This window comes from Malurus melanocephalus, unplaced genomic scaffold (genome assembly GCF_030028575.1).
Source record: "Malurus melanocephalus ecotype Western Australia unplaced genomic scaffold, MMel_1.1 scaffold_462, whole genome shotgun sequence".
In the NCBI taxonomy this organism is placed as follows: Eukaryota; Metazoa; Chordata; class Aves; order Passeriformes; family Maluridae; genus Malurus; species Malurus melanocephalus.
The window spans coordinates 183429-202918 of NW_026623694.1; the positions used below are offsets into that span (position 1 = coordinate 183429).

Here is a 19490-nt window from a genome sequence, read left to right on the forward strand (position 1 = left end):
GACAATGCCATATTTTTTACAGAACACAGCTAGAAGTGCCCATGGAGCCTACATGCAAGAGCTTTGGAATAATTTGGGGTTTTTATGTTAGATTATCTGTCATGTCAAAGTCTTCTAGTCTTACCTTGTGTTTTGGGTTTGTGTAGCAAGATTTGGGGGTGGATTTGGAGTGGGGGCTGTAGGGGTGTTGTCTGTGAGAAGCTGCTGGAAGTTTCTCCCGTGTCCAATAGAGCCAATTCCAGATCCAAGAAGGGTCCACTGCTGGTCAGGGCTAAATCTATCAGCAGCAGTGGTGGCATCTCTGGGAAAATGGGTGWGAGAAGGGGACAAAGTTCCAGTGCAAGAGCAAATTGCAGGCACAGAATGGAGTGAGAATATGGGAGAGAATCAGCCCTGCAGACACTGAGGCCAGTGAAGGAAAGGGAGGAGGTGCTCCAGGTGTCAGAGCAGAGCTATCCCTGCAGCCCATGGGATCAACAGGAGAGCAAAGATCCACTTTATTCCACTTTATTCCACTTTATTCCACTTTATTCCACAATCACTCTATTCCACTGAGCAGGGGAGAGAGCAGCTTTGGTGGGTAGCTGGTGTCCAGCCAAGGTCACCCCACCACACCTTTCTTCAGGGCAGATGCATCTTCTCTCCTGCTGAWCAGATCATCTGCCACTTGAAAGTGTGTGGGGTTTGTTTTAGTCAAGCCATGATAGGATTTTGAGAAGCTCACTCAATTTGATGATTTSCTGTTAGTGAGAGATTCTAATCTAGGATCTATGGGCCCTGGGGAATGCAAGTTTTGTTTCACTTGCAAAAGTAAGTAATAAAAAAYGAGAAAACAGATAAAATTGTACCATACAATTTCCTTTTACTTTAGTCCACATGGAAAAAGAGGGGCTGTCCTCTTTATTTATACCAAAAGTGGTTCTCATGTTCAACAGACCATCACATTACTAATCTCCTTGCATTTTTTTTGCAAACTTCATTCTCACCTAAGATGAAGGTATATTCCATTTACTAGGTCTGTGTTGTGTGTTATGAGCTTTTTTTGTTTATTTTTGTTTGGGATAGAACTATGGGATTTAGTAAGTCAGCGAGACTTTTTRTACATTTGGGGATCAGTGGAAAGAAAATGCTATTTCCACTTGGTGCTATTTCAGTGGATTAGGCAGTTCTTCAAACATATATATTAGCTCGAGTGATAATACCTCAAGGTCTCCTGACTTCCTTGGTGCTACCTGAGACTCTTGCACTTATTTTTCATTATAGCACTCTTGACATAAAGGTCTGATGTGATAGAAATTCTGCAAGCATTATTTAAATTGATTCATTATCTAAATGACACTCATGGGAACCAAATGAAGAATCTACCATGAAAAAGAAAATATTTGAATATAGAACCACCATACTGACTTAGTACCACTTATCCCCATTTGTTATTCATTTTAATTGTSATCAAAATATCATCAGTGTTAAGTTCTTCTAACACTTAGTTTCCAAAATACTTGCTGTTTCATGGGTGATAGAAGGTAAGAAATTAGCTCATGTTGTTTCTTTCCCTCTTGTAGTGCTAAGGCTCCGTATGTCACCAGATGTCCTTCTGCCTGACTGAKATGTTTTTGTGGTCTTTGAAGACCAACTTGCATATTAGAGGTGAGCTGTTACCTTTTACTAGAACAAAACATCACTGATTGATGAATATTAAACTAACATAAAAATCTGAATACCCAAATGAAGTGCTTTTTATACTTAGGAGAAAGAAAATTAGGCAGTATTTGACTTTGGTCAACTTCTTTGCTTTTCTTGYCATAGAACTGGAGCATCCTTTCAGGTAAAAAAAAAATGTTAGAATTATATTTGTTTGGATGCATTGCCCTGCTCAGAAAGCTGTGGTCTACTTGACTGTGAGCTTCAGTTTAATGACCAGATTGGGTCAAGTGAGCTGCAGAGGCATTGTGATTTGTACACAATGTGAAAAYAAAAGATTACTGCACTTTCTGGCTATTTTGCATGACTACTTCAAATTTATACTTACAAGGGTACATTTACCTTATTAATTGATTGTTCCAGAAGATATATGAGTAATTACTAGCCATGTACAAATTACCTTCATTCATCTTGCCTTGCTACTTCTAAAATATAATACAAAAAAAGCCCACTGGTTTATAAGTGGACCACATCAAAATATTATTTATGACACAAAATGCCAATTGTACCGTAAAATAATTTTGTTGAAATATTATTTTGGATAATCAATTTATACTCAGCTGAATGTTATTATTCAAGTGTTAATTCAATATGCCTTGGCATCCCAACTATGTGTGAGAGCTGTTCTGTGACAACAATAGCATCAACAAGTCAAAAGCTGTATTTCATAGAAAAGCCTGATGGTTTGGTAAAAACACAGTTGTGATTTGTTGTAATTAAAGTTTTAGTGTGGAGTACTGTGCCTATTTTCCACCTTTGACCTTCTTGTTTCCATGTATTCATTGCCTAGACACCTCATTCCAAAATTCTGAAGTAGAAGGGAGAATGCTGTCCTGGTTTAAAACCTTGCTGCCCTTCCTAACTTTTTCTTCCATGTCAGGAATTTCTCCCCATGTAATATACCTGTCTGAGTTTAGGAGGACACAGGTGCAGTGACAAACTATTTATTTTCAAATGATGCAACATAATGCTGTATTTAGACCTGCCCAGTGGAGCTTGCCATGGCACACCTAAATATTTCCCTATCAGCCACGTCAGGAACTTACTGGTAGGGCTGCAGTCCCTATGCAGCTGAAATATCCAAATTTCTTTGCCACAAAAACCAGGTAGACAGTAATACCTGTCGATTAAGAATATTGGATCATTTGAACAAGCAACTTTATGTGTTTGTGAATCCAACAAAAACCCAACCCATTTGTCTTTAGCTCACCTGTGTCAGTCTTCAGAAAACATTTAAAGTTATTCCAAGGTACACTTTTCAGCATGATTCTTACTTTGCCTTGTGAAAGAACACAAAGTATGCTAATTAGGAAGGTGGTAAAAATACCTTTGCATGTATGCAGCTGGAAGGGAATCAAAGAGCTTGGAAGGGAAATGACAGCTCCAAAAAATGTAAATGTCACATTCTTCTTCATGCCTTGTCTGCTGGTTCTTGGAAATCCTCATGGTATTCAGGCTATGTACTGTGCTCGTATTTTTACACCTAACACTGCTTTAGCTGGTAAAAATTGARGTGCTGARCTTTGCTTTCTAAGTTGTGTTCTGKTTCTAATGTCATATCCATATTTTAATGTATTCACGTTTTATTGTACAGATGAAGACATTGGGATCCACCAGTACTGTGACAAGAAAGAATCAGGTAAAATACAAATAACCATAACTGAAACTAAAAAAACCTTCAAAATGTTCAGTATTTGAAACCAACTGCTTRCTCTTCAAAATGCAGCTTCACATTTCTTGTTAGCATATGATTCTATTTCTATGGAGTAAGGAAACACAAAGAGTTTCTCCCAACTTATGTCGAAGTATTTAAAAGTCTTTAAAGCCACAGAAGAAAAAAAGAGGAAAAAAAGGAAAAAAAAGCCACATAAAATCAACCCTTATRTAACTAGAAAACTCAGTGAGATTTTACATTCTGAATTTTTACGGGTTTTAAGGTATTTTTTGTTGTGCGGAGCCCAGCGCACGGCCAGGTGATTGCCGAATCCCAGCAGAGGGCATCTCTGCCTGCCCTCTGGAACGGCCATTCCAGAACGAGCGATCCATTTCCTTTATCTGATCAATCCTGCTAATCCTACAAGTTTCCCCACGGGCCGGAGGGGCTGTGGGGCTGGAGTTGCCCCCCTTTTCTCCCTCCGGACCGATGGAKTGGGCTCACCTCTCTCCCTGCCCACCTTTCTTTCACTGCAAATTTAAGATACCTGCCTTCCAGGGTGAAAGCATCGGGGCTGCCTTGATTGTTTTGGAAATATCTGTATTGTATCCAACTGTGCTAGTCCTCTCTCTAATATTAATATTTGCTGACAGCAATTGTAAGGATTAATTCATCTTTTCATCCTCTTTTCTTTAGCATCACAGRTGAAGCACAGTTACTTAGAAGAGAAGCAAAAGCCAGCAGAACGTAAGGGTGTTTTCTGAGTTTTTTTCTTACAGTAAAACAAAATTGCTAATTTGGATTGGGGATGCCCCTGGAAGAGCATTAAATAACCTCAGACTGCTTCCAGTGTAACTTTCTGCACATGTTATCTAAGAGTGATGATCACAGAACTACACAGCACAAAACAGTTGAAAATCTGTATTTATTTCTTCCTGATATATTTCCAATATATTTTATTTCATATCCCTAAGCATGGTAGCATGTATTGCTTTTCAAGCCCATTGTCAAAAGGAATCACAAAAATAATCCAGATTTTTCCTTACGAAATTTACTTAGCAGATGAGCAATAAAAATTTCCCCAATCATCTCTTGACTTGCAACACCAACTGCCTTAAAACTGGAAATTATAACTAAAATACTTTCAGCCAAAATCAAATTCCAGATTAATAATCAGATGCTTTCATAGAATGGTTTTAGCTTTGAAACATTTACTCTGTCCCTGCATTTCCCAGCTAAAAGCAATTTCAGTTCATGCCATCCCACACAGTGCTACTGTGACTGTTAAAGATTTTTATATTAGTACAACTTTTCTTTAGCTCAAGTTTTACACCTCCTGCATTGCTCAGAGAATTCATTAATGTTCAAATATTATTACATGRCAACTCTGAAAAATCTAACTGATTTTTCAGACAAATTCACAAAGCAATGTCTATGCTGTTACCTTATCCAAATGAAAATTCTAGTGGAATTGTGCATGCACATGAAGGCAAAATGCGTTCTGGAAGGATTAGTTGTTCCCAGCACTGCAAGGTGTGTTTGGAGCAGGTTGAAGCCCTGCTGGGGATGGGTGTGAAGGTGCAGCCATGGGGCAGATCCACCCCCTCTGCAGAGGATTCTGTGTCACAAGGGATTAGTGCAGCTCTGGGAAGGTGGAGAGGTAAGGAAGGGTTACAGGCAGGGAGGAGTCTCACAGATTTGCATCCCCTGTGCTCAGTGTGGTGTTATCCTACAGGCTCTGCATGTGTGAAATGAGGAGCAGGCCCAGATAAACCCCAAAATTTTCATTCGATCACCAGCAGCCCCAGTGGTGCCTTTTCCACGCGTGACAGGCAAAAGGAACCCAAGCTGCTGCATCTTCCTGGGAATGCAGGGGTGCCCATGGCACAAAGCCTGCACAGCACATTTTGGAAAGAGGAGTGCTGTAAACTTTATTCACAGCTGTTGATTTCTMCAGATAGTTCAGTATCTGTACAGGCAATTTCCCGTTTTGCATACGTGGATAAATATTCCAGTATTTATGAAGGCACCCATTGAAAATGTGATCTTACATGCCTAATTAATATTATCATAACWGTTCCACCAACACTGGCTTCAGTCCAATGCAACACAAAGAGGAGTTGTATGCTGGTGTCCTCTTTTGTTGATATATGAAATCCTGCATTTTTTTCACTCTATAGCACTTCTGTTGTAAGCTCCTTTTTGCAGGGAGTTTTAAGCATAACTGCTACGTCATTCAGTCTGGAAGCTGGCATACAAACTGACTGCTTGGAGCTCAAAACTTTTCATCAGGTTTCCTTTAAATGGGAATAGATTATAAATAATGTGTTCTGGTTTCTCGTGGGTTTTATTGTACACTTATGAACAGAAAACTGCTCACTTTTAAATGAAGAAATTTCACAAGTTATTAGAACCTGATTCTCAGCCATGAAACAAGCCAATTACTGGCAATTCCAGAGGAAGCTTTGCCTCCTGGTTGCTAGAATTAATGTATTAGGCCAGAATTTTCACAATAGTGTGCTGAACACTAATAAATTTGAAGGACTTTAGCAGTCACACAGTTTCTTCTTTGCTTGACTTGGCAGATTCTTCAGACTAAATTTTCAAGAACATCCTATAAATAACTATACTCCATAAGTTATGGCATTCACAATTGCCTTTTGTTAATACTTCTTTATATGCATATATTCATATTTTCATATATTTTGCAGGCATGTTGGTGCCTGCTTTTTGAAATTAGGCAATGAAGTGTTAGTTCAGAAGAACAGAATCTGTTTAGGATGCTTGAAACTTGAAACTGAGTTAATATATWGAACAGGAGGTATTTTTTCACTGCAAGTGCTTAGGAGCTGGGTAAGGTTCTGAGAGCTTTGTACACAATTGTTATGGGGAAGTCATGGTCAGTGTGGACAGAGTATGCCAACTGTTCCTATGGCTGAGCCTTCCAAAAAACAGATCCTTTGACAATGGAAACCATGGCCATTTCCTTCCAACTGCAGGTAAATTTTCTATTTAAGGTAACTCCTAGAAATCCTGCATTTGTGTTTCCACAGAAAAGGAAGTTCAAATCAAAGAACTTTTTAAAATGACATAAATGTGTGCTTGTACACATACCCACATGTATAAATACACAGTTTCCTATATTTACACATTTCTCTACCTTCCCCCTCCTCACTTTTCTTTGACAGCTCGAGATTATCCTTGGATCCTGAAAAGCAAGMGAGTGGACAAACTGCGAGATGCACTCAAGGAGGTAGAGGTATGGTTCAAAAAGTTTCAAGCCCAGCAACATCTAATCTGGTTTTCAAACCTCTTTCAACAGCTTTAATTTTCATAAAGATCCAACTCTCYCAGTGATGATAAATGTGCTTTTGTCTGGTGGGCAGTTCTAAAACAGCTGCATCTTTGTGTGGCATTTTTCATCTGTAAACTTGAAAATCAGAAGTCTGTTAACTGATAGTGACMATGTGTGCTGCCAACTCCACTCTCTGTTTTCTGTTGTCCTTTAGGACTTAATGCAGAACAGTCCTTGTGTGCTGAGCAAATGGARGAACAAACATATCTGCCAGGTACAGTGTCCTCAAAAGGTCTTGCAGKGTTCAGTCAGTGGTGCTGAGCAGCCATTCTGTGATGGGAGCAGAAATGTTCAAATGTTACTAACAGAAAATCATTGGGGTTTTTTAATGTGTGGGCCCTTATTACACACATTGGGTTTATTTAAATTTCTACCCTGAAATACATGTCTCGAATAAAAAGCCTGGGGTTTATCAACACCAAGAAATTATATTAAAGGGTCCTAATTCTATGAGATGATGATGATGATGATGATGATGATGATGATGGTGATGATGATTACTATTATTATTGTTAATTATTGTTGTTACTACTATTATCATTTGGGGAAACAGAAAACATCCTGTACCTCAAAATAGCAGGCTGAGGGAGCAGCTGTATATTAAAACATATAGACAGGTCTGGAATCTGTGTTATRTTATTTTTATTACTTAATTATTTACATATCTGCCACAAATCTTTTTTACTTTATGCTTGTGTAATATGGGAGGGAAACTATAAACCAACTAGATCATTAATCAAGTTATGGACTTGATAGACAAGAAGATATTGTGACATGAGACACACATATAGTTATGCTCTCTGGCCATATGAGTTCCATATTCTGTGTACAAGAAACACTTTTTCACATCCTCATTTAGACAGAACAGGAGGACAAGGAGGAAATCTGGACATGACATGCTCTGAAATAATGTGCTTCTTCTGAAAACTATATGTAATGAATTTTCTATGTTTATGCAAACTTCATGAGGAAAATGCATCTTATTTGTGATGCTTTGGCATGGGAAATACTTGTCAATATCACTGTTTCAAAAAAGGAGTTTTGTCTTCTAACTTCTGTGCTTTTTCAGACTCATAATTTTTTCTTCTCGTTCAAGTAGTTCCCAATGTGTGTCAGCAGAATGGTTGTTAAATATCCAAACCCTGTACAGCTAAAATTCCAGAAATGCCTTTAAGAATAGCAAAATTTTTTTAATACTTGATATGCCAAATGGTATGTAGTCTTTCTGTATCAGTAATAAAAATGTGATTGTCTAAGCTCCATTTGCCTATCAGATCTTATTGCTAGTAAATGTTTATCATTGACGTACAAATTACACAGTATACATCTGTGAATGTTAATCTTCTAAAGCTGATTTAAATATTAATTGTATGCTAATTTGGGGGAAATAATTTTTTCCTGTTATTATTGTTCTGATTAGGAAACAAATTTGTTTAAGAAATACCACGTCAATTAGCTGTGAGTGCACTCATTTGCTTCCCCTCTTCATTTGCTTTCCCTGTCCATTCTCCCTTTACCATTTTCCTTCCCCTCCCATTCATCAGCATCCACCTGCATTTTGTACCAATCACACTTTGGAACAGTAAACTTCTTGTCAGAAAGTGTCACCTTGCCTTTACAACAGAACACCTTTGGCTGACTATCAGCTCTGCATAAAATTCTTCTTTATTTTTTTTTTTATTTAGCATCCATCCAGGCTTACATCAATATGAATGAGACAAATACAATTTAATTTATTTTTTCTACAAGATGGGAAAGAAAAGAGAAGAGTGTTTCCATCTCAGTGTATTAGGTATTGAACCATGGCTTGTATGGCCAGAGTATAAGTGATGGTATAAGTTATAACATAACCAGAGTGAAAGCTATAGCTAAAAATCATAATCATTTCTCTGTCCTTAAATTCTGCTTTTGGTTTCTCAATCCCTAAACAAAATGTTTTTTGTTTAAACAAAATGTTTTTTGTTTAATAGTGACTGATTACTGAAATCTCCAACAAGGGTGAGAATATTTTGCCAAAACAATTGTGTTCCGTTTTCTGTCTTCCTGAAAATAAAAGACCTCCAACAAATGAAAATAAAATAGAGGAAAATGAATTATTTGGAAGAGTCTAGAACAGAAAAGCTGTCTTCTGTCAATTTTGATGTCAGATGGTTTGTTTTTCTGCTGCTCATCTGTCTTTGAGCATTTGGTATCAATAATTGGACTGTCCCTTTTTGATGCAAATGTTCTGAAGCTTCTGGAAAAGATRGTGTGTGTTTATTTTTTAATTCTAAGTAGAATACTAATTAACTGTTTCAGCAGAGTGCTTACCATGCAATGGTGTGATCTGTGGCATAACACTGCTGTATTCACAGCCTTTTTTGGATGAATACCAGAGCTAGTGGGAAGAGTCCATGTTTGCATTGACTTTGGAGAGTTAAAGCAATGTGTCAGACAAGCAGCATGAAGAACATGTAGGAAATTACTCTGATTTTCATAATTTCAATGTTTTGGGTTAAATTTGAGTAGATGGTTTCATTATAGTATCTTTTTTTCTTTTGTTTTTAGTAGCAATAAAATGTCAAATAAACTCCTTTATAGAAATTTAAATATTTAACTCAACAGCCACATTTTCCCATTTTTCTTTAAATGTTATTTGTATTCCAATCTGCCACATCTGTAGCTGAACCAGGAGCAGTTCCTTTTGTATTCTAATAACTCCAAAAACTCAATGGCTGCTGTACCTTGAGCAAGACAAACTGAAAGGTGATGCAATGAAAACAAGACTGTCCTTTCAAAGAGTTGTATGATTTCCCTCAGATTTTGTGAGAAACAAGCATAAAACTGCTGCCAGTGCATCTCTGTATCCTAAATACCACTATTCCTAATCCCTCACGCTTCCTCCAACACTTCCATCTCAGAACTGAGCCACAGGCAAAAACTGGGGTTTGCAATGAGTTTTTGCAAAAAATCTGCAAAAAATAAGTGTGCTGTCATTTTAACTGTTTATGTGCAAATGGCCAATTAAACTCCATGCATATGCCCCATGAGAAATCCATTTGTTTTACCTGCAGGTTATCTTGTCCATTGCAGGAGTGTATTTCTCAAGCTTGGCTTTTCCATAWGAGTTTGCCTAGAATGACCATAATGGCTTTCTACCTTTCCTAATGTTTGATTTTCTGCATCAAAATTTATCCTATTACTTTTTTTTAGTTTATGCACTTCAGTGCATTAGAAGTTTCATATTTACTTCCTTGCCCATTGCCAAAAAAAAACCCCAATGACCTTTATTTTTGCAGTCCTAAGTGCACATTCCAGCACTGCTTAGAGCTTCTGAAATAGGTGATGTGCCAGTTCATGTAAAYATAACCTAGACAGCAACAGGGATTTTTGTCAAGGAGCTTGCTCTCATATTTAGAAGAGCTTAGTTGAGTCCTGAAGGACTGGGATCTTCTCTTTAACTCTGTTCTGATCCTCTGTTTAGGAGCTGAACCCACACCATTTCTGTATGGCACTTCTGACCCCCAACTTTGATGACCTGTGTTGAGTTGCTGAAATAATCCTGTAATCTTCAGTTARCTGATGTCAAAGGAAAATAAATAGACCATAAAAGAGAGATGACAGGAAAAAGACAAGAAGTCTTTACAATAAGATGCCACTGTACTTCTCAGCTTTCCCTGCCAGGAAGCAATAACCTAAGGAATTAATTTTATTGGTATTGTTGAGTTTACTCAACTCAGCTCTGGCTTCTTCTTGTCTTGGTCTCCTTCTCTAATTCTTTGGAATGCTTTTAAGTTTTGCCACAAAATCATGAAATCTTCCCATGAAATGTTGCCATTGGTTTGGTTTTACAATRTAAGGCAGTAAAAATAAATTAAATCTAGCTGAAACATTTGATTTCCAATTTTTTTTTGTTTTACATTTGCATTCTGATGTTGCATTAAACACATTCCAACATTGTTATGCATTTTATTGTATAAAAGCCAAGTGCTAGCTGTGAATCATATCTGTACCATGCTAATGAAAAAGATTTATGTATGCTTTGCTAAATTGTTTTGATTTCACTTAGTTGTATTTGTGTTGCAATTTGCCTATGTATATAAATAGTTTTTCTGTTGCCATCATCTACGTACATAGAGCTGGATTCTGAATTGAGATCCACAGCAATATTTTCTGGCTTGTTCTATCAGCTACAATGCCCATAAGCAAACTGATTTAGCAAGATACATGGTGACATGGCATTTGATATCCAAACCAAGACATACATGAGAAGCCAGCACCCAACCCCAATTACTACGAGGAACACTACCCTCATATTAAATTCTTTTGGTTGCTTTTGATCACAACCATTAATGTGTTGTGTGGTTTTAGATATTTGGAGCTCGAAGTACAAATGCATTGATTATTGTGAAACAGCAACGTGTAACAACAATAACTYCATCTGTAATAAGGCATGCAACACAGTAATTACGGTGGGGTGGCTAAGAAAGCAATCAGGAATGAAGAGGTGGGGAAAAACCCTGGGAACCTGCTTGAACAAGAAATGCTTTGCAATTCTCTTCTTTTGCATATTCCTTTGTCAGTTGGGCTCTCTAAGGGAAAACAGTTTGCAGCAATATTTTTTTACAGGCATATTTTCCTTCTCTTCCAATTTTAATCAGATAGAAGCAAATCCTGGCTTTGCTCCGCAGGTATCTTTTTAGGTAGAAGGGCTGATAAGCAGCTGAGCTGCATGAATGAGGAGTCAAGGGCTCAGGCTTCTGAGGATAAAGGGATCCTCTTAAGTAGATGCTTAAGTTGTACTAAAGTCCATAAGTCATGAACCTGTACTTAAGTCCTTTGCTTAATATAAACTACCTCAAATACATATTGGAGCACTTTGCTGTCGGGGAAGAGAAGGGCTAAGTCTTCCCCTGAGTATCCTCTGCTGCTTCTGTCTTTCTTGCTCAGTGCAGAACGATTTTTGGCATATGAAATACCTAATCCCTTCTGTCAAAGTCTTCACATTTAACTCCTYGACAGCACAGAAATTGAGTGGTTCTTCCCTCCCAAAATGTAGAATAACCAGGTGCCCAAACATTTCACTCAGACTGCACTCAAGTACAAAGGCTCTGCCTTATTCTTCCACTAGGTATGAAGTCATATTTGTTTAGGAACACCTTGTGACTGCTTAAGCTCTGGAGATGACTCTTCTGATTTTGGTTTTTTTCCCGTCATAGTAGTTCAATCTGAAAAAATTATGATGTGTTTCTTTACTGTGAGTTTCTTTCCCTAACTTAATATCTGTTMGATGGAATGATGTAGTGCCTTGTGTAAATAATGCCTCTTACATTGGCTTTTATTCCGTAGCTATGATAGGCTGTTCCCTTTGTGGCTGGATCACTGTGTATCCGTGTTCAAGCCAAGTTTGCAACCTTCCCTATTTGCTTTATATTCATTTGTGCTTGTGATTGGACTGCTCCCATCCACCAAAATAAGAGCTTAACCAGGCAAACTTATGTGTAACAGCACCTAAATCTTATTATCATGGAACAGTCTTTGCACAGACTACACAGAATGTAGCAAATTRAAATAGTGGTTTCTATTTGAGCACATAAATATTTTCTCTTTTCCAGAATATTTTTGRTGTAAGATAGCASAGAATCATGGAATCATTTAGGGTTGAAAAGACACTTGAGAGTGAGTCCAGCTGTTAACCTGACACTCACAAGTTCATCACTAAAATACACCCTTCCATTCCACATTTGCATGTATTTAATGCCTCCAGGGGTGTTGACTCCACCACTGCCCTGCTTTCTTTAAGTACCTGCTTGTACTTCATGGTAAACTCTAAGAACTAGATTTTAAGAAAGCTCAGTTCTAATCCAAAGCATTTTGAAAGGGAGATGGATAAAATACTAATCTTGGCCACATAGTGTGTAAGGTCTCTGATTTACTTTTTAAATTTAGACTCCAAAGTTTCTATGAGAATGAACTTAAACCTATGGACCAACCAGGCTAAGTTATTACAATTACAATTAAAGATCTTCCCAGATATCTCAGACTTCTAAGGGGAATGAGAAAGAATGTTTTGGTGTAAAATGAAAGAAGGAGAGAGCACCGTGTGGGAAACCATAAAAGGCGTGGAAATTATATTTCTTTAACCTCCTATCTGTGATTCTGTCACGTCATAGTGATGGCACAGAGGTTTGTGCAATGCTGAAAATCCACAGCACTGGTTTAATGACTGGTTTCATAAGTGTAAAGCAAAGCACACCCATTAGCACAACATTTTGTATTTGTATAAATCTCTTGTCATGAAAACACTGGAGAGGTTTTCATTGATTCTTATTTTAGCTTTGAAACAGGTGTGATTTATGCCATTTCCAGGAAATTAATGCATAGGCCTAAAGGGAATTTACACCCTGACTGCCCCATCCCTCTTGTTGGTGCATAACACTGAAAGACTGGGAGTGTTTWACTCTCCTCTATCAGGCTGATATTCATTCAGCAATTTAGAATTGAGCTTTTTAAAAACTAATTTATGTAATTTTGCTTGATTGTTGCTTGCATCACAGTGTGGCCACTCCTGGGTGTCAACCCTCACTTTTTCCAGTAGGTTTTTCAGACATTTACAGCCAACTGTAGTCAAACCTTGCTGGACTTCATGTAACTAAGTTGGAAATAAATTGTGATTTTATCTAATCTAACTTCAACATAAGGACAAATTGAAGTTTTGAAAGATTGGAATAAAAGCTGCATGAGTGTAAGCGTGTCTAACATTTTTACTAGGACAAAACCTTAAAGGACATCTGTCATGACAGGGAATATCGAAACATTGACTATTTATAGTCAGTCTTTCTTTATATATATATATATATATATATATATATATATAAAATTATTGTATGATTAGACTTTGGCAGGATGGGAACTGATCATTTGTTCTTAGAAATTAATTTTACATCACAGTTATTTTTTTGTTTCAATTTCACACATCACTAGAATTTATTTTTAAAAAGTGTTGGTTGAAGGTGTTAGGGCAAGAACACAAATGGTTTAAATACACTTGAGCACAGAGACATAATAATATAACAAAGTATATACAACTGAGAGTTTCCATAACTAAATTATTGGGAGCAGAGCACTGCACAAGGGACATGCCCAATTAGATCCCTATATTCCTGTCCCCAATCCTTTTTATTTATTATACAATCTGTGGATTTTACTGCAAGAAACTTCTAAAGATTATATTTCAACCATGTTTGTCTCACAACTCCAGCACAGAATGAACAGGGAATTTTTTCTGCCAAATTCTCCTACAAGTGCAAGTGGTTCTTCAGTAGYTAAGTTTTTTAAAAGCTCAGAGATTTCTTTACAAATCTACTGTTAGGTAGAAGTAAGAGCTGGAGTCCCAGATTCCTGGCCTTTGGTGGGCCCTCTGGACTTGTCTGCAATGGTCTTTCCACTGAGAATTCTTTTATGGGTTTTATTTTCTGAATTCCTTTGCTGTAGTTGTTGCATTCAGAAAATGACTAATGGTTTAATTATGCAAAAATAAATGTTTTTCATAACTCCTCCCACTGAGCATTCTCTCTCTCATAGAAGATATTGCATAAGAAGGAGCTGATAAATAYGGTGACTTAGTCTTCAAGATTATATGTATCATTTAATTTAAATYAATTAGACATGAATATTCAATTAACTCTGAAATAACCCTCTGACTATTCTTTCCAATCGTTTAAAGTTTTTCTTTCTAAGAGAGACATTTATAACCTTATGTCAAGGAGTGAATGGGGTTTTGGGAGCTCACAGCTATCTCTGTGGTCGGACACAAATATTTAATTTAAACAATATGTGAATGATCAAAAATAACAAGAATAACAAAAAAGGTGCTGGTTTTAGTGGTAGTAATATAGAATTATTTTAAGCTCTACTTGATATATTTTAGTGGTATTAATATAGAATTATTTTAAGCTCTGCTTGATATATTTTCTACTTCCAGGCTATGCAGTCACTTCATACAGAAAAAAATCAGGTCTGTGGGTGATAGAGCGATCAGTGTAATTCCTTCCCTCATTGAGAACAGAATTTTGATCTCTGTTCTTAACAGACTAATTCAGTACATTTTATTCAACATTTGGGGACCTAACTACTTCTTCAAGTATTCAGCAATTGTAGTTCTTGTACCCTTATAATTTGGTGTCGTGTTACATCTTTCTTTTATTGAAAAAGCTTTCATAGTCATTATAAGACATCTTCACATCAATGATAATTCATTTTTGTAATTTCAAATATTAGATTACTGCATAATGGCCGGCTGCTAATACGCACCTTGGAACGCTTCACTTTATTAATGATTTTTGATGYCTTGTTTTCTCTCTCTTTGGCTCCAGCTCCTTTTTCACTCAGGTATCTTGGTGTCCCTAAGCCTTTCTGGGCCGCAGCTGGAGAAGGTGCTGATTGACAGGACCCTGGTGGGGAAGCTCATCTCCGACACCATCAGTGATGGTAATTACAGCCATGTGCAAATCAATTGCCTGCATTAACAATAGAGCASAGAAGCAGTGTGTCAACAGGTAGACTAATTATTGCCACTGGGGACTTGCAAACACAACAAGTAATTGCATGTAATGCTATAGTTACAACCCTCAGGACTAAGAACACTTTAAGAATAATATTTAACATCAAAAGTTTTTCAGGCTTGTCAAATGCTGCACGGGTCTCTAAAATTCCGTTTCTTACACGTTGTGATGGCTGTGAAGGTGCTATTTGAACTTGTGTTTGTTTTGTTAGGGGGAAAATGGGACAGAACCAAACATTAGCCAATTGAATAATTGCATGGGATAGTTATTATAAAAGTTGTTATTAAAACAGGCTGGATAACATTAGTTATGTGGAGGTGTTCTGATACCCAGGATCTCACTATTGTTATTAACTAGCGACTGCTAAAAATTAAGTTTTCATTTAATGCAGAAGAAAACTTACAAAAACGTCCCTGTTTTCCACAGCTTTATGATATGACTCATATAATTGAGAAATCAACTGGTATCTTGGCTTCTGCACAAGCAGGAGTTGGAAATTTTGGTGTGAGCCATATTACATGTGCACTACCAAGCTCTCTAAGAGCAGACCCACATTACATCCTTCTAGTAAGAATATGCACTTAATTCAGGTTTGATCTTTTATGATATATTTTTCTCTCTACCCAGGCATCTATTGAATATTGGCCTAGCTTTTTAAGAAACTACAATATTGTGTGCCTCTCATCTTTTCTTATCAATATATTGTAGTTGGTCTTGAAAGGTAACAGCAATATAACTATGCTAGTAGAATCTTTATTTATAAAAGAAAAAATTAACCTTGACGTCATTTTTTATGAACTAATTACACAGAGAGCATAGAACACATTTACTATCTTGACTTTTTTTTCCCATTCTTCACCTTAATTACTGGACTACTAATTCCACCTCTGAGGTTTTTTCCCTCTGTTCCCAGAGGGATGATTTCCTACTTTCAGGTGACAAAAAGTAGGAAGCCATGAAAACTAAGGTTATACCCAAATTGAAGTAGTTTGTGGAAATTATTTTGAATACTTTGTCTTTAAAAAATAATTTAAAAAACAAATTATATCTATCATGTCTTACCTTGGATTAATATGTCATGGAAATAAAAATACTCATTTAGAAAATGCGGCTAACAAAAAAGCTTACAACTAAAGCAACAATGAAGGAACAAATATGTTTTACTACATTTAGACCACAGTATTTGTTTTATAAATAACATTAGATAGTGTTTTGTCCTTACTTTCACTAATTCAAGATTTTTTTTAAACCTCTATGTTTGCTGATACCCAGGTCTGAAGATGAAATAAAACTGCCTCTGTTTTRTAAAAGCAAATCACTCTGTAACTTTCATTGCAATACAGTTTTTATTTTCATGAACAATAAAAGAAAATGCTTTTGTTACCCACACAAACCATGCTCAAAACCCAAGTTTTTATACTGTGCTATCCCTACATGGGAAACATGAGATAATGTTGTCCTGGAGGAAATGAATTTTAATTCAACAAAATAACACCTTTCCAAATTTGACTTCAAATTAAAATTGTGATTATAAATTTGGCCAAGAGAAATCCTACATTTAGTACAAGAAGCCTGTATAAAAATAATAGTTCTTACTCCAGCAATTGTGTGTATGTAGAAATGGATAATGGTTACAATCTGCCAGAACTACTTATGAAATGTTGTAATTCTCATTCAGAGTAGCATGTCCTCTTAACATTTGGAATAAAGGTCAGACTGTGTGCACAAAATACAGAATTACTACTGCTTTTATAATCCTCCTGCATCTCAGAGAGTCCTCCTGATTCTTGTTATTTATAGCCAAAATTTCATCAATATCTGAGGTTTGTCGTAGTTGATCTTTAATGTAAACTATGTCTGTGAGGACATCAAAGTATTTTAACTGTACACAGATATTGAGGATACCATATTCAGTGGTTTTCAGTTTTCATGTGTGTGCAGAATCTCAGTTAGAACTTCTGAATCACCTTATCAGATACTTTAGCACCTTTTTTTTTTTTTTTTTACTTCCAAAAAAGCTGGTGTTAATGTTACATTTCAAAGGCAATTATTTGGCTCTAAACTCTACCCTTTAGCATTTGCATACCAGATACTTCAGAGTTGTGCCAGGACATGACTGTTGGAAAATGCAAGTGGTTATAAATCAGACTAAAGAAAAGCAAAGCTGAGTAGCCAGTTTTCCATGCTTATATGTAAGATTAAACTGTCAATCTACTTAAGGATATGTAAAAATTAGGTTTAAGAGTCTGGGATATTAGTAATAAATGCTTTTTTTTTTTTAGTGGGTTTTTTTTTTGGTTGGGTTTGGTTTTGTTTGAGGTTGTTCCACAGAGTTTTCTTTGTTTCTAAATCTGGTTCCACTTTAATTGGCACTTTCCTTTTAGGAGAGGTTTCTGAGTTTACAGTCTGAGCACAGCTTTCCAGCTTTGCTTTAAACCATCAGTGATCCTTCAGTGGTCTGGTACTGCTTACCCTGATGATTCACTTCATACTCAGACACCTCTTCAAGTGTGGGTCCTGCTTGAATAACTGGGTGACACTTGGGAAAAACCCTAGATGCTATTTTTAAAAGTAATTTTCATTGTCAGATTAGTTAATCACATTTATATTGAACAAATTTGGTCTAGCACTCCCTTATGGTAACAGTGGGGATTCCACTGAGCTTCTCCAGACTCCAAGGGAGTCTGTTCCATCTTGGTCACTTGTGTTGTTTGGTTACTCCCATGTGAAACTTTCAACGAATTCATAACTCCTTTAAAGCCTAATCCTTCATGTCAGAGCCTCCTTGGTGTCTGCAGCAGCACCAGGAACCTTACAATGTCAAAAGACCAGATACACCTCAAGCACTAATTTGCATTTATCACCCTTATAGCCAAGCTGTATGGGGTCCATTTATGAAATACTGGTGGATGTAACCGTGAGAAAAAAAAATACTGAAAGCTGAATACTGAGATTAAAATTATTGTGTAAGGGCATAAAATAATGTATATTGAAATGTAGTGGCAATTTGATATGGGATAATTTATTCAGGTGTGTGTAAYCAGAGTATTCCCTAGGCTTTATTTCTCATTTCCAAGAAATTCCTGACAGGATGACACACTGATATGTTTTAGGATATTGCAGGGCTTTCTGTGTAATATTTAAGACACCATCTTGAAAAAAATTGCTTTTTGCAGTGTCTCAGTGGAGTGTTCACCACTTTGTTTTGTTGCTAGAAACAGATATTGCAGTGCTGACAATTTTTGTCKTTTTTTTTGTTTCAGCTGTTCTTACAGACAGTTTCATCATCTTGTCATTTGAGGACCACAACCAACTCTGCWTTATTCAGTTTACAAAGACAATGGATTCTCTTGATGTAAACAAAAGACTGGAAAAACTCTCTAGTTTGGACTTTAAGGTATAGCTGCCAATGGTGACTGTAAACATTGCAGGAACATCATGAATCACTGGTTTTCACTATACTGTATAGCAGCAGAAATTGCAAAGCTTTCTATAATTGACCAGAACAGCTCAMACAGAACAGCTCAAACTCTAAAAATGGCAGTTACTGAAAAGTCAAAAAAAAATTACGATGGCAGTCTGAGTTAAGGAGGTAAAATACTTTGCCGAGAGGGATCCAAATTTCTACTGTGTTTATTTTCAGGCCCAGGCACACATTTGAGTTACCCCTGCTTGACTGTTTGAGCAGCAGTAAGTGACCCTTGGCGCATTCTTGGCATCTAACAAGCATGAAGYAAAGTCTGTAATGGTAAAGCTCAGTGTAAAAGATTTCAGTTAATGTGTTTTACCTCTTGYTTGTTGAGGGCTGAAAACACACACACGGTCAATTACTGTGGCTCAGCTGATAGACACAAACATGAACTCTGGTAATTCTATCATCTGTCTGAGCTCCTAGATTGCTGTAATTCATTGCAGAAATCTTAATTTCACCTCTAGTAATRGTGTTGTCTGGGGAGTTGCTTTTAGAATTGAGCCACTGAGTAAGGAATCAAGACATAGAAGCTGAGTTTGTCACCACTGGCCAGCTGTGTGTGACCTTGGTGCCTCTGGGTCTCAATTCATGAGTTAAGAGCTGAAATACTCCCTTTTTGCAGCCCTTGTTGTGTGGGTGTGCCTCCACTACACAGGCAGGTGAAAGGTGRCCTAGAGAGAGTTGAGCTGGTTTTAAACTACCCAGTCTGGGGGTCAGTGGGAACCAGCTCATCTCAAGATGAATGACACCCTGTCTTGGATGGAA

The 19490-nt window shown here is 37.0% G+C and overlaps 1 protein-coding gene across 1 annotated transcript in view; it reads left to right on the plus strand.

Moving 5' to 3' along the window:
* The first annotated feature begins 1562 nt into the window (after window positions 1-1562).
* The window catches only part of WDPCP (WD repeat containing planar cell polarity effector), a 99674-nt gene continuing 81746 nt past the window's right edge, over window positions 1563-19490 (plus strand). The window contains exons 1-7 of the mRNA XM_057380593.1: window positions 1563-1647; window positions 3296-3340; window positions 4052-4102; window positions 6544-6614; window positions 6865-6924; window positions 15065-15179; window positions 18517-18650. Of these exons, the coding sequence (XP_057236576.1) occupies window positions 1587-1647; window positions 3296-3340; window positions 4052-4102; window positions 6544-6614; window positions 6865-6924; window positions 15065-15179; window positions 18517-18650 (537 nt within the window). The 5' untranslated portion in view covers window positions 1563-1586. The remainder of the gene's footprint in view (window positions 1648-3295; window positions 3341-4051; window positions 4103-6543; window positions 6615-6864; window positions 6925-15064; window positions 15180-18516; window positions 18651-19490) is intronic.